At 35.5% G+C, this 24,181-nt stretch overlaps 1 protein-coding gene across 1 annotated transcript in view; it reads left to right on the forward strand.

The window, feature by feature from the left end:
* Znf654 (zinc finger protein 654) overlaps window positions 1-24,181 on the forward strand; it is a 38,824-nt gene that overhangs the window by 10,750 nt on the left and 3,893 nt on the right. Inside the window, exons 2-7 of the mRNA XM_042676671.1 lie at window positions 3,211-3,356; window positions 7,742-7,823; window positions 10,217-10,352; window positions 12,923-13,125; window positions 13,902-14,041; window positions 20,511-20,652. Of these exons, the coding sequence (XP_042532605.1) occupies window positions 3,211-3,356; window positions 7,742-7,823; window positions 10,217-10,352; window positions 12,923-13,125; window positions 13,902-14,041; window positions 20,511-20,652 (849 nt within the window). The remainder of the gene's footprint in view (window positions 1-3,210; window positions 3,357-7,741; window positions 7,824-10,216; window positions 10,353-12,922; window positions 13,126-13,901; window positions 14,042-20,510; window positions 20,653-24,181) is intronic.

Genomic DNA, 24,181 nt, shown 5'->3' on the forward strand with positions numbered 1-24,181 from the left:
AAATTTTGTGGTATCAGATGGAGAATATATAACTAATTCTGTCTAGTAGTAAGCCCTTCTTCCTTTCTTGCCAGTATGGGTTTGAACTCTGGGCCTGGTGCTCTCTCACCTTTCTTTCTCATGGTTTGTGCCCTACCACTTGAGCCATACCTCTATTATAGAGTTAACTGGTGATAAGGGTCTCAAAAATGTGTCTGTCCTGTCTCAGAACCTCAAGTGTCAGATGTTAGTCTCTGAGTAGTAAGAATTAGAGACATGAGCCACAGGTGCTTGTTTTACTTACTTATTCATTGTGATAACAAATACCCCAGAAAACAACATAAAGGGAATAAAGACAACACTTGGCTCAGGATAACAGAGATTGTAGTCCGTGATTGCCTGGCTCTATTGCTTTGGGTCTGAGATGAGGCAGAGCATTATAGTGTTTAAGGGAATGTACATATACAGTACAGTAGGAAAGGAGTGGACTTAGACATCACTAGGAGTGATATCTTCTAGTGGTCTTCTTCATCTTACTAAGTCTCACCCCTGAAAATTTCTATCACTTCCCAGTAATGTCATCAAATTATGAATCTATCCATTGACTAATACATTAGTTTGATCAGATCCAGAAACTTAGACAAGTAGGAACCAAGCTTTCAAAATACTTCTTGTAAACTTTAGCATACAGAAAAGACTGGGCCCAGACAATTTTATTTACACCAGCCAAGATGTCAGTCAGTTGTGCCAACTGCTAGGATCCGTAACTAGTTACTAAATTTGGGTGGACAACCTCATCAAGTGGTCAGTTGTGCCACTGTGTTGTCTGATTTTTGGGGAGAATTAGTGTTTCTTCCTTTTTGGTAGTATATGAATTTACAAATTTCCATGGAGAGCAGCGCAAGGCACCAGGTCTTAATTGATGTTCCCTATTTCATTTTATTTTTTGACATTTAAAAAATTAACAATTTTATTTTCCAATTCAAGGATATTGATTCATGATGGCCCAAGATCAAGACATTTTAAATAATGAATCAAGCGACTATATTTTTTAACATAATAGTATAAAACTTGTACATACTATAGAGTGATGTTTGGCTACATTTATAAATTATACAGTATTGAAACCAGGGCAAAAGTTTTATCTCTTCAAAGCAAACTTCCTTTCTGGCCTTCCCTCCATCCCTCCTTCCCTCCCTCCCTCCCATCCCTCCTTCCCTCCCCACCTCTCTCCTCCTCTCTCCCTTCCTCCCTCTGTCTCTCCCCCCCCCCCCCCTTCTAATTGTGATAATGGGGTTTGAACTCGGATTCTGGTCTGATTTGCTGACTCAGCTGGGGCTCTACTTATTTATGTTTATTTTTGTTAGCTAGTTGAATAAAGGGGTTTGGGCCTGGGAAGGTGGCTCAGTGGTAGAGTGCTTGCCTTGCATGCATGAGGCCCTGGGTTCAATTCCTCGGCACCACATAAAAAAGCTGGAAGTGGAGCTGACACTCAAGTGGTAGAGTGCTAGCCTTGAGCTGAAGAGCTGAGGGACAGTGCCCAGGCCGAGAGTTCAGGCCCCACGACCGACCCAAAAAAAGGGGGGGGGCGGTTCAATTCCAGAAGTCAGGTGATGAGTACAGTGCATTTTGATTAATGTCATCCCATACATCATTTTCTCCCATCTTTCCCTATCCCATCCTTACCCTTGTTATATACTTTGATATTCCCTACTTTATGTTTCATCATTTAAAGATTTTTTAAGTTTTATTTTGTGTTACCTTAGTACTCTTGTGCTGAAAATAAATGTGTAATCATAGCTGCTTCTGCTTCTTGTAAAGTGTCACCTGGAGTGTTAAAACTCCAGGCAATGTCCTTAGCCTCTACTGTTCTACCCTTGTTTTTTGTGGTTTTTCTCTCTCCAACTTTGTATACTAAGAAATATTTAATCTTGTTACCTAGGCTGTTGTCCGGCTCCCTGAAATTCTTAGGCTTATTGGAATATTGATAAAAGTACTTTTATTGTGCCCCATATTTATGTCACTTATTCACAGGTACCTGAGATGAAGTTGCCTTCTGTGTATATGTGCGTGCGTGCGCTCACGCGTGTGTGCACGCGCATGTGCATACTGTCTTAGGGCTTTAACTCCCTTATCAATTTCTCCCAAGGCTAGCATTCTACACTTGAGCCACAGTACCACTTCTGCCTTTTTTGAGTAGTTTATTGGAGATGAATCTCACTGACTTTACTGTTCAGGCTGGCTTTGAACTATGATTCTCAGATCTCCAGATTCTCAAATTACATGTGTGACCCATCAGTGCCCAGCTTGAAGTTGCTTTTGATATTTCTGATGTTTATTCTTTAGTATCTAGTAAAAACAGTATCTCTTTGATCCTTGTTTCTTACCCTTACCTATCATTTACTCCACTTTTAATTGTTCTAGACTCTTTAGATTAATCTTAAGTTAGGCACTCCTTTCTTCCTTTCTCTCTGCTTTTTTCTTCCTTCAGTTCTCTTATAGTAGCTCCTGTAATACTAGAATTAAAGTCAGTGAGTTCTGAATTCATTAAAAAAGAAAAAGAAAAAGTTCAAGCTAAGTGATGGTGGCTGGGAACCACCATCTTGGTTCCCAGATCTGCAGATCTTGGTTCAGTTTAAAGCCATGCCAGACAGCAAAATCCATGAGACTTACCTGTGGCTCAAGTGGTAGAGCACTAGCCTTGAGTTGAAAAGCCAAGGAGTTTATATAAATAAATGATTGTCAGTAGTGAAAAAGGTATCTTTATCTTTAACCATAATTATGAATTCATTAAATCAGATTATTTTAAATACTAATTCTACTCAAGATTATTGTTAATAGATAAGAGAGATGCAACAGACTCACTCTATGTAGATTTCATCCTTTTCCCCCCTTACAAATTGTCTCATGCCATTCTATGGACATATGGAAAGGTGGGAAAGAATTAATATTAGTAATTGACTACATGCTAAAGAATATTGATTCATGGTCCTTAATATATAACTGAAGGTTCTGAACTTGGTCCAATTATGTCTGTATGTATGAATTATTTTTTGTTTGCAACTTGATGGTAACTTGAAAAATTTCCCTTTCAGATTTATAAGGTGATGTAAAATGAGTAAATTTTGATGTGTTTGCTAAGGTATACTAAGTATAGAACATGTTTTTTATAAAATGTTCTCAACTTCTATACTAAAGATTTCTAAATACTTCTTGATTTTTACCCTACAGGTGGTTGAAGATTATGCTGGAAGATGGCAGGTCCCTTTGCCCCAGCTTCAAGTTCTTCAGACTGCACTTTGTTGTTTCACATCAGCCAGTGCATCGTTCCCAGATGAATGTGAGCACGTACAATATGTCTTGAGTAGTCTTGCTGTGTAAGTACTCTTTACTTCTAAACACATCTGTTGATGTATCTTAAGAATAGATTTTTAGGGGCTGGGAAGGTGGCTCAGTGGTAGAGCGCTTGCCTTGCATGCCTGAGGCCCTGGGTTCGATTCCTCAGCATCACAGAAGAATAAAGAAAAAAGCTGGAAGTGGCACTGTGGCTCAAGTGGTTGAGTGCTAGCCTTGAGCTGAAGAGCTGAGAGACAGCGCCCAGGCCCAGAGTTCAGGCCCCACAACTGGACCCCCCCCCCCCAAAAAAAAAAAAAAAGAATAGATTTTTATGAGTCAAGCAGAAAAGGTCAGTTAAGTTGATATTAGGGAAATGAACCCTAAGATACGTATTCAGATGTTTTTTTTCTTTCATGCAATTGTTTCTAACACATTTATAAGATTATTTCTTTGTTGCCTTGTATGTCCCTCCCCCACGGTATAACCCCTGCTTTCACTGTATTTGATGTTGTTATAATTTGTGGAGGGGAAGGGAAAAAACAAATCATTTAAATAGGGATACAGGTGGACCCATTGCAACAATGAGATGTACAAGTTGTTATGTCGAAAACGAACTTTACAACTTTGGTTGGGAGGGTAGGGGGAGGATGGGATGAGAAGGGGAAACAAAGGAGGAGGCTATATTGCTTGATAAGAAATGTACTCATTTTCTTGCCCATGTAATTATAACTCCTCTGTACAGTATTTCACAATAAAAAAAAAAAGAATAGATTTTTAACCAGGATGCTAGTGGCTCACATCTATAATCCTAGCTACTCAGAAGGCTGAGATGTGAAGATTGTGATTTGAAGCCAGTTTGGTCAGGGAAGTTTGTGAGACTATCTCTAATTAACCACCAAAAAAGCCAGAAGTGAGCTGTGGCTCAAGTGGTAGAGTGCTAACTTTGAGCACTCTACTGGCACAAAAGAGAAAAAAAAGACATTTATTCTGTGGAAGAAATCATTCATAAAATCTTAAAATGAAAATTTCATATTTATTCACCTGAGTTTCTAGTTTTAATTTTAAATGTTTAATAACAATTATAGTTAAAATAGAATTTTAGCAAGCAGATGCTCAGATCTCTGCAAGCACTTTGCTTTTTTTTTTTTTTTTTTTGGGTCCAGTTGTGGGGCCTGAACTCTGGGCCTGGGCGCTGTCCCTCAGCTCTTCAGCTCAAGGCTAGCGCTCTACCACTTGAACCACAGCGCCACTTCGGGCTTTTTTCTTTTTGCTTATGTGGGGCTGGGGAATCGAACCCAGGGCCTCATGCATTGTAAGGCAAGCGCTCTGCCACTGAGCCACCTTCCCAGCCCTGCACTTTGCTTTTTAATTCTGTAGAATATCCTGTCAAGCTTAATGCTATCCCAGTATTGAACGATTGAGGTCATGCTGGTTAGCAGAGAACTACCATGGTCTCTTAAAACAGGCCTATTTCTTTAAAAAAAAATACTTGTAGAGAATTTGAATTAAAATTACCTTTCTTGGCCTGGTGCTGATGGCTCACTCATGTAATCCTTGCTATTCAGGAGGCAGAGGTCTAAGGATCGTGTCTCGAAGCCAGTTTGGGCAGAAAAGTCCATGAGACTTTCAATTAACCACTTCAATTAACCCCCAGTAAACCAAAAGTGGTGCTATGGCTCAAAGTGGTAGAGCACTAGCCTTGAGCAAAAAAGCTTAAGAAGAGCTGTCAGGCCCTGAGGTCAAGTTTCCTTGTACACTGTATAAGGCACCATGTTGGAAGTACAGAATAACCTCTCCAGGCATCAGACCTGCTGGTGTCTTGCTTAGCCTCCAGAATTTATTTGTGAGTCAAGCAAAATTGTACCAATTATCCAGTCTCAGGAACTGTGTTATAGTGATACTTGGGGTTATATTCTTTTGTGAGCTACCTACTTATATTTTAATCATTTTATAAGCATATTAATTGGAATTTTTCTTAATTTTCATGAGCTCTTTATATATTTGTGATATTAAGCTCTTTTGTGATGTAAGTTGCAGTATAGGGCTGGGAAGGTGGCTCAGTGGTAAAGCGATTGCCTTGCATGCTTGAGGTCCTGGGTTCGATTCCTCAGCACCCACAAGTAAAAAAACAAGCCAGAAGTGGTGCTATGGCTCAAGTGGTAGAGCGCTAGCCTTGAGCTGAAGAGCTGAGGGGCAGCGCCCAGACTCAGAGTTCAGGCCACGACTGGACCCAAAATAAAATAAGTTGCAGTATATATTTTACATCCATCTTTGCTTTGGCCATAGTGGTTATACCTTCAATACATTTCTGAAAATCAAGGATTTTTTTGAGGGGGTTGGTTGTGGGGCTTGAACTCTGGGCCTGGGCGCTATCCCTGAGCTCTTCAGCTCAAGGTGAGTGCTCACCCACTTCAGCCACAGTGCCATTTTCTGGTGGTTAATTGGAGATAAGATTCTCACGGACTTTCCTGCTTGGACTGGCTTTGAACCATGATCCTCAGATCTCAGCGTCCTGAGTAGTTAGGATTACAGGCTTGAGCCATTGGTGCATGGCAAGGATTTTTAACTGCAGTTAATATTTATGAATTTCCTTTATTGCTCCTAATTTTGAATCATAGTTCAAATTTGTTTTTCTATAACCAGGTTATATTGGAATTCTGTTACATCTTTATGTTTTACTTTCTGGGATCACTTTTAGATCATTATTTTGTGCTCTAGGGATATTATTAATTAAAATAAGGCTTATTTGAACACAAACACTGCAATATCTTGACAGCTGATCTGATAACTGAGACAACTACTGACTATGTGGCAGGTAGCATATATACTGTGGATACCCTGCATAAAAGGATGATACATGTCTCCTTTGGACAGTGTACGATTAAACCACATTACTTAGATAGAACAGCACATGATTTCGAACTTACAAACGGTCTAGTTCAAAAATTTCCCATGCAATATTTTTTTATGTAAGTTGACCAAAGAAAAAAATCAGTCATGGGTGAGTAGTTTAATTAATATGCCTGCATCCTTGCTGAACACTTTTTTTTCTTTATTGATATAGATACAAAGGTTGTCATTAATATTCTCATTTATATTTGTATTATATTCCATTATATGGGTGTACTTGAAATTAATATACTTTTTCCTTGATGGCCAACATTTGGATTTCTAGATTTTGCTTTTAAAAATCTGATATTAAGGCTTGTATTCAAGTCTTTGAACTTACATGTGTTTAGCTGGAGGATGGAATTCTTGTAATTGGAACTGCTAGGTCAAATGACATGTGTACAATCTTAAATTATTGTATTGCTCTTAAAAGAGGTAGTTCCATTTACAGTCCCTTCAACAAGTCATAATGGCTTGGTTTGTACACTAAAAAGACATCAAAGAATACATAAACTATTGTTTTAAAAAGAAAAGGCTTTTCATCTTTATGGTTTTTACTTAAGTATGTGTGAGGTAGAACAGTTTTCTATGCTTGAAAAAGATTCACTTCACTTTTCTGTGCAGTATATTATCATTTTTAATAGAAGTGACTTTTTTGGACTTAATAGTTAATGCGTACCTTTTAAAATTTTAGTCTTAATTAACAGTTTTTATTTTATTTTATTTTATTTTGGGGGGGGGGGTCCGGTTGTGGGGCCTGAACTCTGGGCCTGGGCGCTGTCCCTCAGCTCTTCAGCTCAAGGCTAGCGCTCTACCACTTGAGCCACAGTGCCACTTCCGGCTTTTTTCTTTTTGCTTATGTGGTGCTGAGGAATTGAACCCAGGCCTCATGCATGCAAGGCAAGCGCTCTACCACTGAGCCACCTTCCCAGCCCTAACAGTTTATTTTGAAGGTAAACCATTTATATAAACACAATTTAAGCTAGGCACCAGTGGCTCAGGTCTATAATCCTAGCTACTCAGCAGGATGAGATTTGAGAATTGTGGTTTAAAGCCAGCCTAGACAGACAAATCAAGAGACTTGTTTTTTTTTTTTTAGTTGGAGAATTAAACAGAAAGCAAAGGTGGGAGTAGAGGCATGGCTTATGTGGTAGAGTGCCAGTCTGGATCTAAAAAGACCAGTCATAAGCCATGTATTCAAGTCCTAATACTACCAAAGGGAAAAGAAGAGAAAAGAGGGGTGTGTGTGTGGTGACAACGTATAAAGTATTAAAAGCACAAGTATTTAAAGTATTTTCTAAGTAATTTATTTAAAAAGGAGGTACCAGAAAATGGGTACTACTATGAAAGGGCTAATCAGGGTAAGTTTGGAGTTTGGAATTTTGTCCTTTATTAGATACGTGCTTTCATAGTGATCCTCCTTCTGGTTTTGTGTAAATTTTATCCATCCTTTAACATTCTTGGGTTAAACTAGACTTTGTTGACTAGTTTAGACAATCCTTCCATAATCATTCTATTATTCATCTGTTCATTGTAGGAGTTTCTTTGAGTTGCTGCTGTTCTTTGGAAGAGACGAGTTTTATGAAGAGCCTTTAAAGGATATTCTTGGATCATTCCAGGTAAAATAGTTTAGAACTTCACATTTTTTCTATTTCTAAAACTCTCCCCTGAAAAAGTTTACTGGGTATGTAAAAGTTTTGCTTATAAGTTTTTATGGCTGCTAAGGTTACAGTGTTTAAGGTCCTATTTTTCCCTGCAGATAGTTAAATATCTTAAGGTTAATTTTTAACTGTATTTCCAAGCAGTTCATAGCCAAGATTCCAATTTCACATGTGCTAGACCAGAGCTGCTACCAGGCCTGTAGATACCTGAGTACATTCTGGCATATACAGTAGCTGCTGTAATTTAGAACTATCCAGGTAAGAAAGTATTTTTCTTGCATAGACTACAAGTAGACTGTGTACCATGTTAGTTTTTTCCTGTGGTGATATCCAGATTTTCTCATCTCATACTAAGCTTCTAAAGCTAAGAGGCCTAGTTTTCATTTTGTATCTGGGTAAGAGAAAGAATAAAACTAGTAGGTAAGAAGGACAAATTGTGTGAATGTAATGAACATTAGATCTTTTACCATTTACTTGGGGGATCAACCCTGGCACTCTCTTGTTAACTTATTTTTCTTCAACAGATTCCTATAATGCTCCATTTTGATCAAAAAGTTATTAATAGTGTATTTGCTTTGACACACTTCTAGCTGTTTGCAAAGCTTTTACCTACATAGTAAAGTCTTTACTAGACATGTAACATAATGTAGACTCTCAAACAATGAACATTAGAGTAGACTAGTATAATTTTTATTTCTACAGAACAGTAATTAAATTATTATGGATTGAAATAACCAGTGGAGGATGATCTGGGCAAGTGAGACAGTGGAAAAGATAGGAATTAGCCAGGTGTGGTTTGTTGACAAGGCTATAATCTTAGTACTTGGGATCCTAAGGCAAAAGGATAGAAGTTTGATGCCATTCTGTTCTAGCTAATTTCCCCTTCCCCCAAAAAAAAGAAGCATTAAGGGAAACAAAAATACAGGATTTAGGTATGTTTTTGTAGGAGAAAGTGACATGAGAAAAAGTCATAGGCAAGAAAATGCAAGATGAATTTGGGACATGTGGCCGAGACCAGCTGAAGATAAGGATTTTTTGATGTGTAATAGGTAAATGAATAAATGTGAGGTTAAGAAATGAGAATTTTGTGCTTTGGTAACTGCTGAAATGTTCACGTTAATATATAGGGTCAGACAGCTTTACAGACACATAATCACTTCTTTAAAATGGCATCAAGGACTTGGGGTTTGGCTCAACTGGTTAATTGGCCCTGAATTCAAGCTAGAGAACAGTCAATAAACAAGCAAAAATTCAAAATCTTCCTTCTGGAGTAAAACAGTAAGCCTATTCCACAATTTATTCTGAAAGAGAAGCAAGGTATAAAGAGTCTAAAAGATAGTATGCCTATATGCTCTAGATTATGTTGTGACTTTTATAGTGATTTAAATGCTTATTCACTTTAGTGGTATTGAATTGAATATTGTCAGAGTATTCAAAAAAAGATTGAAAATATTTCTGGGTTTTTTTGTCCTCTTTCATTATGATTTTTTAAATAGACCACAGAGGTTTTTGTTTGTTTGATTCTTTGTCTTTTACTGAGACTAGAATTCAGGACCTCAAGATCTCACTTGGCTTTTTTACTCAAGGCTGGTGGTCTACCACCTGATCCATACCTCCACTTCCATCTTTTTTGGTGGTTAATTGGAGATAAGATTCTCACAAACTTTTCAGCCCAGGCTGGCTTTGGACCTGGATCCTCAGATCTTAGCCACCCAAAGTAGTTAGGATTACACAAGTGAACCTGTAATGAAATGAAAAGATTTTATATTACTACTTTCATCCAGAGCTATGTCCCATAGGAGTGTTTCCATAATATCCACCCAAGAAATACACTCATGTTTGTGTGCACACACAAAAAAGAAACTCTTCTTTGGAACTTATAAAGTTATTTTGTGAGACAAGGTCACTGGGTGACCTAGTTACTCGGTCACTAGGTGAAACTGGCTAACTAGAATGTACTTGCTAGTGCCCTTGCTCTCTGCAGAAACTAAAATTTACTCATACAATTTTTTTTTCATACCCCGGTTCTTTTCCCAAAAATAGTTTTTCCATTAGGTAATACTTCATCCCTGCTTCAATGGGAACTTTTTCCTTAGGTTATACTTCATCCTTGCTTCAGTGGATTTTCTGAATCCTGTTATCTATATGTTATATAACCTTTGGCATTAAAACCTATTTGCATATGAATAGAGTTTTGTTCCCCACTCACCTTAGGTTATAGTAATAATACTTTCTCCTTTATATCTTCCTATCTGTCTTATTTGACTATCAGTTATTTTATTGACAATGATGATCAAGTTTAGTTTTTAATCCCTTTAAATTCCAAATCAAAAATGATTTTTCTCTCTTAGGAATGCCAGAATCACCTCAGCAGATATGGAAATGTGAATCTGGAACTAGTGACTCGAATCATTAGAGATGGTGGCCCATGGGAAGATCCAGTGTTGCAAGCTGTTCTTAAAGCTCAGCCAGCTTCTCAGGAGATAGGTATATCAAAGACTAAATATCAAAACCGGGGTTTGTGAGAAGCAAACATAATTTTATTATCTAAGTAGAATAATAATTTTTAATATTTATGATAATGAATAATGTATTTCAAGTAAAGAATGTTTAATTAGTTTTTCCAAGTTGGCCCAAAGTAATTTTTAATGCCTTCTCAGGTACATACATTTATAATCATGGGATTTAAAGTATTAACATATTTATTGGATGCTGTTTACAGGGACTTTTATTTCAGTTGCTTTAAATAGGAAAGCCTTTTTAAAAAAAAACAAATTAGAAATGAATTTTCACAAAAGCACATGGAATCTAACTTACATAGAAGAAACCTTTCTGGGGTCATATGTGCTATCATTATGCAACAAAGCTCTTAGAAGCGTTTTTGTGAGAGCTAACACTGAATTTTTTTGTCACCACTCCTATGATATATACACTACCAAATATTCATTCTGTAGTTAATTCAGTGCTTCTGTGAAGAGTACTTATATTTATTAAGTATATATTAAGAATATATTTATTATTTTTCACTTGAATGGCTACAGGATGACTGATGAGTAAGCTAATTATTTCAATTCTAGATCTTATGGAGTAGTATTTATCACTTTTGTCTCAGGTCCTTATTGCCTATTTTTTACAACATAACTCTTAAAACACAGAACATAGTGGACCATGTCACCAAAAATTTCTTTTTGAGATAGGAGCTGCTGGTGGTTGTTTCTATATAGTTAACCCTTTTGTTTTTCAAACTACAATGTTTGATATCATCATATTGGATCACTAGGAGCTGCTGGTGGTTGTTTCTATATAGTTAACCCTTTTGTTTTTCAAACTATAATGTTTGATATCATCATATTGGATCACTAAAATTTAGAATGTAAGCTCAGCAGAAGTGAATTAGCAAGAAGTTTAGTCAGATCTTAATCTGGTGAAACATTCATATTCCAGAATAACTAGATTACCATTTGGCTTAGGTTAATAGATGGAGTGGGTTAGTGTGGAGATTGATTGGACAAGTTGTTGATTCTCAGACAAGAGCAAACAAGCCCTACTGTGGGTATAGGGCTATGATGCTGAGAAGAGGAGACAACATGGAAAGTGAGACAACACTATAAGAAAAGGATCAGGATATAAGTAATAGTGGTATGGAGAACCGAAAGGATACAAAAGAAAGCTCTGATGTGTGAATCTTGGAAAGAAATTAAAGAAAAAGAACAAGAATCTAAGAGAACAAGCTGGATTACTAGGAGAAATTATGAGGAGTCAAATATAAGAAATATAAGAAAGTCAAAGTGCACAGCTGGAAAAAACTGAAAAATATGGCTTGAGAAGATAGAGGGTAGAAGTAAGACAAAGCTTCAAAAGATGTGCATAGAGGGAAAAAGGATGTTTAAGGTTTTAGGGTAGTTTTTAAGCTTTTCTAAGTAGGTGCTAGAACGAATTTCTGGTTGGTTTGAGGGTTGATGGCCCTTTCAGTTGAGAATCATTGAAATTAAAATAATGAATATTCCTTTCTTAACTTCACTAGCTTACCTCTTTTTGGGAAAAGCTATTCTACAGTCTCATTAATATGAATGATTCTAACTAGTGCTCATTAGGGTAAAGATGAGAATGAAGTTTAATTTTTGTAATAACTTCAAGTGATTATCATACATTTCTTTAAGCAATTGTTTACGCCAGAATAATACATTACTTATAATCAACTTGGTTGTTTAACATATATAATTTTAAAATTTGAATTAAAAATCATAAAATATAGGCTCCAGAATTGGCTTTGTCGCGTGCAAATTTTTGTCTTTAGAAGAGTTATTTAACATCTTGGAGGCTCAGTTTTTGATCTCTACAATTCCTGTCATATATTGTTGTTTTAAATAAACTTGGAGTGTTAAGGATATTTTTATGCTTTGAAATTCTCTGAATATATAAATTACTAATTATACTTGGTAATACAAGAACACATATTAATAAGCAATCCAATTTGGCATTATTTGGATTACTTTAAAAAGTAATGAAATACAACATGTCTAGCTTGTCATTGGTTTATATTTCTTTATAATTAATCTGAATTAGTGTGGTTTCAGTGTGCTAATTTAAGATTCAGTCTTCTAATCATATACTAATGAAAATTTTGGGCTGTGAGAAATAAATTGTATAATCTTAAAGAAGAAAAACAGACTGTGCTATTTGAAACATACTTTTAATATATTAATAAACTAAAAGAAGAATTTTTTTCTTTTAAAAATTTTTATTATTTTCCCAGGTAATTGTAACCCCTCTGTACAGCATTTTCACAATAAAAAAATATTATATATACACATGCAAAAAATTTTATTATTTTTATTTTTTTAAATACTTTTAGTTTTTTAAACTGAGGAGTTATTAACATATCTTAAGCACTGTTTTGGTGTCATCTTCCCAGCCCCACAACTGAATATGCTAAGGAAAATGTTATTGAATTCAATAATGTGTTAATCACCTTAAAATACCTTATTTCAGTGGTAAAGCTTCAAACAACAAGGTTTGAATCTTTTTCAAAAGTACTAATCTGTTTTCTTTTTCAGTAAACAAATATTTAAGTTCTGAGAATCCACTGTTCTTTGAACTACGTGCCAGATACCTAATTGCTTGTGAACGCATACCTGAAGCAATGGCTCTTATTAAATCATGTATAAATCACCCAGAAATGAATAAAGACTTGTACTTCCATCAAGCCCTCTTCACATGTCTGTTTATGTCACCTGTAGAAGATCAACTATTCCGGGAGGTAGTGAGACTATTTTTGCCTATTATCATTTTAACCCTATCTAAAACAAACATTGTCCAATTCCTTTTGTGGTAATAGTAAGGATTTCAGTATCATGTTATCTAATATTACCTAGAACCATTCTTTAAATATCCTGAAATAAGGCAGAATCTGATTTTACCAAAAGATAAAATTTAGAAAATATGAGTATTAGTCTAGTATTGTGACAAAAGAAGTCAAATACAAAATAAGATTTTGCCTATTAGGGCTGGGAAGGTGGCTCAGTGGTAGAGCACTTGCCTTGCATGCTTGAGGCCCTGGGTTCGATTCCTCAGCACCACATAAGCAAAAAAGAAAAAAGCCGGAACTGGTGCTGTGGCTCAAGAGGTAGAGCGCTAGCCTTGAGCTGAAGAGCTGAGGGACAGCATCCAGGCCCAGTGTTCAGGCCCCACAACCGGACCCCCCCCCCCAAAAAAAAAAAAAAGATTTTGCCTATTAAAGTACTAAGAAGTATAATGGTTTTGTTTATTTTGTTTCTTTGAGATGTAAGAATTATCTTTTCCTAATACCCATGCCCATTAATGATATTACAGATACTCAGGGTAAAAAAGTGTTCGTAGACATAGATAGTATGTAGTGGAACTGTAAGACCACAAATATAATTCTGCACAGTACATCATTATCATTGTAGAAGAAAACTAAAAACTCATGAATGTGCTCTAAGAAATTTTTAAACACTTTTGCAACTAGCTTTTTAGTTATTTTAAATTATAATTATTTTCACTTTATTCTTACAGCATTTAATGAAAACTGACTGCAAGAATGGAATTGATATCATCTGTAACACTGAGAAAGAAGGCAAGACTATGTTAGCCTTGCAACTCTGTGAATCCTTTCTTATTCCACAGCTCCAGAATGGGGATATGTATTATATATGGTAAGTTTACACAATACAGAAGTGAAATGGTAAAATGGGAAACAGAAAGAATATTTGATTAATAGAGGTTGGACTTTAGGTATTTTTAAAAAATGCATGTAAAAATGTTAGGCTGTTTTTAAAAAACTGATAGGGCATTGTAAAAAGAACTAGGTATTTGTAAAACTCCTATGCCACAATTGATAGATTAAATCTTTAAGGTATTTGTTATAATCAAACAATTATGTTTGAATTTGAATTTAAGTTTCACTTGGAGCATGTGGTTATATATATATATACATATATTTATTGTAAAAATACTGTACAGAGGGGTTACAGTTACATGAGGAAGATAATGAGTACATTTCCTATTGAGTACTGTTACTTCCTCTTTTGTTTTTCCCCTACCATCCCTCCCCCCCCCACTTCCCTAACTCTTCCTCCCCCACCCCAAGTTGTAAAGTTCATTTTCAACTTAGTGAGTTTTTTTAAAATTAAACTATTTACAAGCTAGGATATTTGAAATTGCAGTTTAGCTTGCAATCATGTTATTTAAAATGTAAATGGTTTTTAATACTATAAGTGAAATCCAAGAGTGTAATCATTCTGATTCCTTTCCTTCAGGACACACACGCGTGTGCGCACACACACACACACACACACACACACACACACACATGTACAAACAACCAACAAAAAAATGACCACTTTCTCATCTTATGAAAGCAAAGGAAAAAAATACAAGAATTTGTACTTTTTAGAAGGGATCTTAAAAGTAGTGTTGGACACAGATAGCCTCTAAGTATAGAAGTATGTGGCTCTTGAGCTGTTGTTCTGGCATTTCCTTCTTTGTCTTAGTTTTCTGTTTCTTTTTTTTTGACCAGTCCTGGGGCTTGAACTAAGTATTGTCCCTGACCTTCATTTGCTCAAGGCTAGCACTCTAACATTTGGGCCACAGCACTATTTCCAGCTTTTTCTGATTAGCTTATTGGAGATAAGAGTCTTAGGATCCTAGTGCTGGTAGCTCAAGCCTATAATCCTTGCTACTAAGGAGACTGACATTTAAGGATCGCAGTTCAAAGCCAGTTATGGCAGGAAAGTCCATGAGACTTTTATCTCCAATTATCACTGGAAATGGAGCTGTGGCTGAAAGTTGAAAACTGAAGTAGAGCTATGACTAAAAGTAGTAGAGCACTTGAGTGAAAAAGCTCAGGGACACCACTCAGGCCCTGAGTTTAAAACATATAACTGACTCCCTCCCTCCACCCCCCCCCCAAAAAAAGTTTTATGGTATTTCCTGCCAGCCCTGACTTTGAACCTCGATCTTCAGATCCCAGCCTCCTGAGCAGCTAGGGATTATAGGTATGAGCCGCTGGCACCTGGCATTTTCTTTTTCTTTTTTAATTTCATTTTTTATTGTTATTATAAACGTGATGCCCAAAGGAGTTACGGTTATGTAAGTCAGGTAAAGAGTACATTTCTTTGTGGACAGTATCACCCCTTGCCTTGTGCTCTCCCACTACCACCCACAAGTTGTCTAGTTCATTTTCAACATAGTGTCTAATGTCTAATGAGTATCACTGCTGCATTTGTTCACCCTTTGTCCCTCCACTTCTGTGTTGCCCTTACCCTCCTAAAGACAGATAAATGAACAAGACAAAGAGAAAAGAAAACAAAAACAGCAACAAAGAGGTTAAAATCTCTTGACTTCCTAGAGTTCATTTTGATAAATATTATTTTATTTGATCATGTGCATATAGGCATTGTCTTTCTGTTCTTCCCCTAAGAGTATCCTCCTTCATTCTAACTGTGTGTAAAATGCCTAGTCTTATATAATTTATCTTGGCCTTGTGTATTTTATGTCTAGCTTCTGCATATGAGAGAAAACGTGCTGTTTGTCTCTCTGTTTGGCTTATCTCACTTAACAGGATTTTTTTTTCTAGATCCACCCATTTCTCTGCAAATGACATACCTTTCTAATGGTTGTGTCAAATTCCTTTGTGTATAGGCACCACATTTTTTTTTTTTTTGATCCACTCATCGATTGTAGGGCTTCTGGGCTGCTTTAATAGCTTAGCTCTTTTGAAAAGAGCATCAAGTGTCTTTATGGTATCCTAGCTTGTGATGTTCTACAAAAGTCTTAGTTTTGATGGCTTCCTGAATGCTAGCACCATTTTCTTCTAAAAGTTAGTTTTTTAAATTTTAATTGAAGAACAGAAATCAGCTACAAAGTGTATTTTGACTGTATTTTTTTTTGGTGGGTCCTGGGGCTTGAACTCTGGGCCTGGGTACTCTCCCTGAGCTCTTCATCTCAAGGCAAGGGCTCTACCACTTGAGTCACAGCACCACTTCTGGATTTCTGTTGGTTAATTGGAGATAAGAGTCTCATGGACTTTTTTTTTCCTGAGCTGGCTTTGAACCGCAATCTTTAGATCTCAGCCTCCTGAGTATCTAGGATTACAGGTGTGAGAATGTATTGGTAGTTAACATAGTAGGGTACTGTTCTTTCTAAAAATCTGAGCAAAAGAAAATGTAAGCTTCATTGGACTTTTGGACTTTGAAATCAAGTTTTTAGAGTGGCTTTTCTTGCTTATATTCTTTCAAAATCCAACATACAAGTAAATCTGAAATCCTATTTTGTAAATTTATTCATAATGGAATTTTATAATGGTATTCTGAGATTTCTGCTTTTCCTGCTAGAAAGCTGAAATACATGATAGTCCTCACTTGACAAACTTCCTAGAATCTTGGGAAATGTTTTTTGTTCTTTACAGAAGCAGAAGGGAAGAAAGGCCTTTGTCTTTAAAAAATTGTTACCTGAACAGTCTCAAGTTATTTTTTGGACAAGTTAGAAAGTATTCTTTAGACATTTCTAATATTTACAAAATATGTCCTATCATTTCTAATTATTGTATTAAAACCTTTTGCAGAGATATGTCTTATGAAATACATTTGATCTGTTTTTCTTTGTATCCCTTTTAGAAAATGAGGGTATTTAATTAAAAATATTTCTCAGCATCCTTTATCTCATTCCAGTGGATAGCATTTAGGAATACAGGAGTTATCAAATCATAAGGAGGAGGATATAGCTCTGTAGTAGAACAGTTGATTAGCATGTGTGCATGCCTGGGTTCAATTCCCCTCCCCCCCACGCCCACACATACACACATATACACTACACGTTTAAAAACTGAAAAAAATTATAAAAAGATGTCGAATAGTAATAATCTCAACTTTCATTTATAAAAACTAGATTAACAAGATAAAAGTCAAATAGCTAGTACAAAATGGGATGGAAAGTTACACAGACAGTTTTAAACTAATATAATCTATATCTAACTACTGTAGGGAAGTTGGTATTGAAAGGTTATCATATACAGTCAATCTTCAGCTATTTTCCAAAAATTAGCTTTTGTCATCATTTGGCTTCAGTCTTTCCTGCTGCACACCAGTAGGTACAACAGCAGTTCCCAAGCTTCATGTTGTAGAGTTGAATACCCTCAGGGACACTGGCCTGCCTAAGGTCAGTTCCTCCTATCTAAATTAACATACTAAAGGATAAGGAAGGGTCAGGGGCAACCAGAAGACACAGCTACTAGGTTCCACCATGATGTATTAGGTTTATTCCTGGAAAAAGGTGGCTCACTATGAACTGCATATTACTACTCCAGATAGTGTATGCTGTATTGAAATTAAGGTCTCCAGCTGGACACATGGCTTAAAATACTAGAGCTTTACTTGTCTTTCTAACCCAAAGCTATGAGTTTTATGAGTTCAAACCAGAGTACTGTCTCTACTCTCTCCCAAACACACAGGAGTATATAAATAAAGTCTCTCTTCTCAATCCTGATCATGCCACTATTTCTACTATATAATAGGTCAATAAAATTTAACAGTTGAAAAATAGATCTTATAAAATGTATACAAGGAAGCATATGATGAGTATGAAATCAGTAATGGGGATGAGGTCTATTCTGAACACTTCCCTATTTTTGAAAACTTCCTTATAGATTTACGTTGCTAGATCTTTTGAAGAAAGGGCTTACCTTAGAAATGAAAAAGTATGGTCCACATAAAGCAATTAGCATAAACAAAAGTGAGAGTAAAAGGAAACACTCTTTTTGTGTGGGGGCTGTCTGTGTGTGTAAGCACATATGTACCAGTATTGTGGCTTGAACTGTGTATCATCCCTTACTCTTGCTTGCTCAAGGTGGCTGCTCTAGAAATTGAGCAATGCTTCCAGTCTGACTTTTATTTTTATTTGGTCATGGAGCTTGAACTCAGGAACTGGGCCCTGTTCCTGAGTTTTTTTGCTCAAGACTAGTGTTCTACCATTTTGAGCCACAGCTCCACTTCCAGTTTTCTGGTGGTTAATTGGAGATAAGGGTCTCATAAAAGTTCTTGCCTGGGCTGGCTTTGAACTGCTATCCTTAGATCTTAGGCTTCTGTGTAGCTAGGATTACAGGCATGAGCCGTCAGTGCCTGGCTGGCTTTTTGTTTTGTTTTGTTTTTGTTAGTAGTGCTGGTATTAGGGCTTGAACTCAGTACTTCAAACTTTCACTTGGCTTTTTTCCTCAAGGTTGGCAGTTTACCACTTGAACTATTACCACCTCCCCCACTTTTGGCTTTTTGGTGGTTAATTGGAAATAAGTCTCACAGTCATTTTTGGCTAGTCTTCAAATCATGATCCTCAGATCTCAGCACCCTGATTTTCTGAGATTACAAGTGTGAGCTACCAGTGCTTGGCTAGTCTAGCTTTTTATTGATTAACTACAAAGTCTGTTATAGTTTTCTGCCTGGGCTGGCTTCAAACCTCATATCTCCATAACTCAGCCTTCTGAGTACTAGAATTCCTACAGACTTGAGGCACCAGAGCTTGGTTGGACTGTCACTGATGGTGTGAAGACACCAACCTAAAAGAGAAGTTTCAGATACTGATTCTTCCCATCCTATAATATTGAATAAGTGAAATGATGAAGGAAACCAGAAAGAAATCAGGTTAGCATCCACTGTAGAAGTATAATGAAATTAAGGGTCCTATGGTGACACTGAGAAAGAATGACATGGCTGAGAGCATGTTTTTATGTTTTTAAAACCAGGACTGTGGAAAATACACAGGACTGTTTAGAGTTGCTGGTTGAGCTAGAAAAACATCATCAGTTTTTCCACAGTATGGTTGGTTCTAATGGATTAATAAGATGAAATCTAAATTGAAATGACAAAGTATAAAAATCTGTAAAGAATTCAGAGCCCAGAAATTTGCAAGGAAGGTGTATGTTCTAATGGAGTGTATGTACAAAAAAAATGGTGACAGACTGAAACATACAGATCAAGTATGAAATAGACATAGATGGAGTTTAGTTTTACTTTTCTTCTGTTGCTTGTTTTCACTTTGTTTTCTGTATAAGCTCTTGCATTGTGTGCACTTTCATGATAATAGTCAAACTGTGCTTAAATTTTTAATCATTTTTAACTTAATGGTTTTGGACATAAAATAATTTATTTATGGAGCCATTAGAAAGGAGGCTTGCTTGCTTACACTGGCTGTTTTTGTTTTATGTATAATCTCTTAGATTGTATACACTTTTATGATGGTAGTCTGTGTTTAAATTTTTGTTTTAAATTTCTTAATGATTTTGGACACAAAGTAAAATTTATTACTGGAGGTGATTAGAAAGTGGGCAGAATAGTGAAAACTCACAAGTTCAGGCCAGGGGATCTATTTGTTAAGCAACCATGACTGAGAATGTTTTTGGAACACAGACATTTTGGATGAACTACTTCTCAGCCATGTCTTCAAATTCATCCACATAAAGCTAGGTAAAGTCCCATTTCTTTGAGATATAGACTCTATTAACTAAGAAACCTGAACTTCAACCCTATATAACTTTAATCAGTTATAAATACTAATTTGCATAACCATGATATCAAGATATGTTATATTTCATATTTATTCTTTGCATCCAGATCCACTGTTATTAGCCTTGTTCATCCAGTAACCTTTGCCATATAATAGGAACTGATTTACTTATAAAATATATTAAATAGTATATAGCTTGCCTGTTTAAAAGTACTATAGGTTAACAGGAAGCATCAACTAAAGCATTCAACTTTAGAATCAATACTAGAATGTACTTGACTTTGTATTAGTTTTGATATTTATATTGAAAAGTCTATAACATTTTCTAAATTTGAACATAGAAAATGAAAGATGGTTTCAAAGTTCTACTATTATATTAATATATTAGAATTTGATATAGTACTACATAGATGTTTTAGATATATCATGGGATTCATTTATTTTAAAATTTTAATTTCTGATATTTCTTTTTTCCCAACTTCTATTAACCTCATATAGGTAGCAAAAGGTAATACAAACTTATACCTACATACATATATATGTGTATCTCCACTTCGTATAGAATCAGGAAAAAAACTGTATTTAAATAAACTGTATTTTTTGATATTTCTCTTTTTTTTCTATTTACAGGGAGTTGATTTTCATATGGAGTAAACTACAGCTTAAATCTAATCCTTCAAAACAAGTTTTTGTAGATCAATGCTACCAGCTTTTAAGAACAGCAACTAATGTGAGAGTCATATTTCCATTCATGAAAATCATTAAAGATGAGGTAAATAGGATATATTTATCCCTTGAGTTTTAAATTAAACTAAATGATAGTTTACTATAACCTGAATATCTTAAAAAATTCATTTGATCACAAAATTCAAGATAAGGAGGATTTTTTATGACCATCTTCTTCATGTATTAGATCCTCCTCTCTACCAGTTCCAAACTCCCAACACAAGACAAGGGTATATAGGAAAAATAACTGAACTACAGAAAAAAATATATAACTTAAAAATTAGTAAGGGAATGATTGCTACCAGAAGAACTATTATTTCTTTTCTACTTACTAAATATTTTATACCTTTAACATTATTCTACATTCTGTTTGTAGAATCTTAATTATTTTGCAAATGAATGTTATATAGCTATAGGAAATACTTGTTCACTGTTACTGAAAAAGTTAGTTGATAATTTTAACTGTTGTTCATGTCAAAAGGAATAATGATTTCTGAGATGCTTTAAAACTTGAGAACAACTTTTGTATTTGAAGTAATTATAAAAACTCATTAGCTATTTTTGAAATTTGACCTGGTTTTTATTTGTCTACTTAGGAAAGAAGTATAACTTACATATGAAATTCACATGGATAAGAAAGTCCATCCCTTAAATTCCTCTTCAAATACTAGCAGGATTAAAGAAGAGAAATAAAGCCATTGTACACTTGTAGCACCATCAAATATATTCTTTTAGCAGGTTAAATTAAATAAATGAGAAATCAATTATGTATACTTCAATTTTTTTCTTAGGATTTTTCCCTAGAAACTTTAACAAAGACTGAATAAAAAAATGAGAAAGCAAAGCTTGGCACCAGTGGCTCATACCTGTAATCCTAGCTACTCAGGAGGCTGAGATCTAAAGAGTGCAGTTCAGATCCAGCCCAGGCAGGAAAGTTCATGAGATTCCTATCTCCAATTAACCACCAGAAAACTGGAAGTGGAACTGTGGCTCAAAGTGGTAGAGCAGTAGCCTACAGTGCCCATGCCCTGAGTTTAAGTCCCATAACTAACAAGAAAAGAAAAATGAGAAGGATAAAACCACCTTACAGGGCTGGGAATGTGGCCTAGTGATAGAGAGTTTGCCTAGCATGCATGAAGGCCTGGGTTTGATTCCTCAGTACTACATAAACAGAAAAAGCCAGAAGTGGTGCTGTGGCTCTAGTGGTAGAGTACTAGCCTTGAGCAAAAGAAGCTGAGGGACATTGCTTAGGCCCTGAACTCAAGCCCCAGGACTGGCAAAAAAACAAAAACACCAAAAAAACCCCAAAACAAACCTAACCCAAAACAAAACACCCTACAATTTTATAACTCCATTTAATTGAATTTTTATGATTTTGGTTATTAATAATATAATTTTATTGAAAGTTATGATTTTCTGATTATTTTAAACATGTGAAGAGGAAACTATTAAATCATGTACTTTTTCTTAAATATTTGTGCATTTATCACAGCAGTTGTCACATCACTCATTGATGTATCATTTTATAGTGATCATATGAAGCAGTGTTGTATTAAAGATTTTATTTTTATTTATTTATTTATTTTTATGGTCGGTTGTGGGGCTTGAACTCTGGGCCTGGGCACTGTCCCTCAGCTCTTCAGCTCAAGGCTAGTGTTCTATTACTTTAGCCACAGCACCACTTATGGTTTTTTCTGCTTATATGGTACTGAGGAATCAAACCCAGTGCCTCGCGCATACAAGACAAGCACTCTACCACTGAGCCATCTTCCCAGCCCCTAAAGATTTTTTTTTCCTTTCTCTAATTTTCTAACTGTATTCATAGAAGTCATCAAATAAAAGGAAAACCACCAGATATCAGTGGTTCATACCTGTTACCATAGTTACTTAGGGAGGCCGAAATTCAGAGGAATGAGGTTTGAAGCTAGTTTAAGCAGAAAAAAACATGAGTCTTTATATCTAAAATAACCAGCTAAAAAGTCGAGGCTGGAGGTATGGATCTGTGGATCAAGTGATAGAGCACCAGCCAATCAAGCAAGCAAGCTGAACAAGCATGAGGCCTTAAATTTAATCCATGGTACTGACAGAAAAACCAGACAAGAGCACAAAGTATTTCTTAACCTTTGATGTATGTCAGAATCACCTACCAAACTTTATTTTTTAAAATAAATGTATGTTCACATACCCAAATATATGATATTCTCATTTGAAGCAAGACTTGAGGGAAAAAAGTTAATACAATGTTTAACATTTTGATTATTACAGAGCTTTCTTATTTTCATATATTTGGTCAACCTACGAACATAATACATGAGGAAAAACTAAAAAGATGAAATGAGTATTTGAATATGTAATGCTAATAGTTTACAGTCAGCTAAATAGCCCTTTATCTGATGTATTGATAATGTACATGCATTATTGTTATAAAAACCTGTAGTTACAATACTGTGTAAGTTCAAGAGATAATACAGATAGCATTATCTGGAGAGGCTTTATAGATGAAGAGGCTTTAAGCCAGGTTTTAAATAATAATATGAAGATAATACTGAAATTTATAAGGAGTTTACAGTTTACAAGGCCTTTTTTTTCCTACAACGGTCTAGTGGCATGGTCAGGTAAATTGGATGGGTGATAAACAAATGTGAGACTGGGAAGGATGGGTCATGGTTGCTAGAGATCCTAAAGAAACTTAAAACACATTTTGCAGCTGCAGTTCATTAATTCATGAAAATATTTAAACAATTTGAGGTAAGGAAGTAGTCTGTTCCCTTTTTTAGTGATCTTAGAATTTTAAACCCAAGCATGTGAATGAATATATTATAATTTTCAGAGTCAAGATAAAGGATGTAGCTGGAACTTTGCAGAAAGATGAAGAAGGAATTCTTTTTGAACCAGTAGATTTGGAATTTGTAATACATAGAAAATGACTGTAATAGACACAATTTGAATTCAGAAAGGATTCTAAGGCAGAGATGATAGATTGATAGGGACAAAATAAAGACAGATAACTGATTGATTCTGTGAGTATTTATTTGGAATGTTTATTTTTATTTTGTACCAACTTTTACACTAATTATAGGAAATACAAAAATGAAACATTGCAGCCAAATATTTAGGAATTCAAAGTGAAGGAATGGGAGCATACACTGATAGTTATAAAAGGAAGAGTCTTTTAGAGAAATGTGTATTATCTTTGATGGGAATAAAAGAATTTAACTGTATCTCAGATCAGGGGTCATAAAACACAAGTAGAGGAACCTGCAGAATAGAAACGTCTGACAAATAATAGATCAGTAAGAAAGTAATTGGATAAAATGGTAGTAACATATCCAAAGCTAAGGCCTGCAATACTGTAAGCAATTAAGCAGGGTTGGTTATACAGTATAGAAAAATGCTAAGGGGCATGATATAGTATTCCTCTCTGTAATTTGTAACCATGCACAGAGAGCATAATATATAAATATATAATCTTTTTGACATCAGTGAAAGCTTGTGCCATAAAAAAAAAGCTTGTATAATTTTCGGTAATTTCCAATAGGTCATTTTTCTGGTACTTTATTAGATTTTATGTTTAG

The sequence above is a fragment of the Dipodomys spectabilis genome, unplaced genomic scaffold, assembly GCF_019054845.1.
Source record: "Dipodomys spectabilis isolate Male_0828 unplaced genomic scaffold, ASM1905484v1 ptg000032l, whole genome shotgun sequence".
NCBI lineage: Eukaryota > Metazoa > Chordata > Mammalia > Rodentia > Heteromyidae > Dipodomys > Dipodomys spectabilis.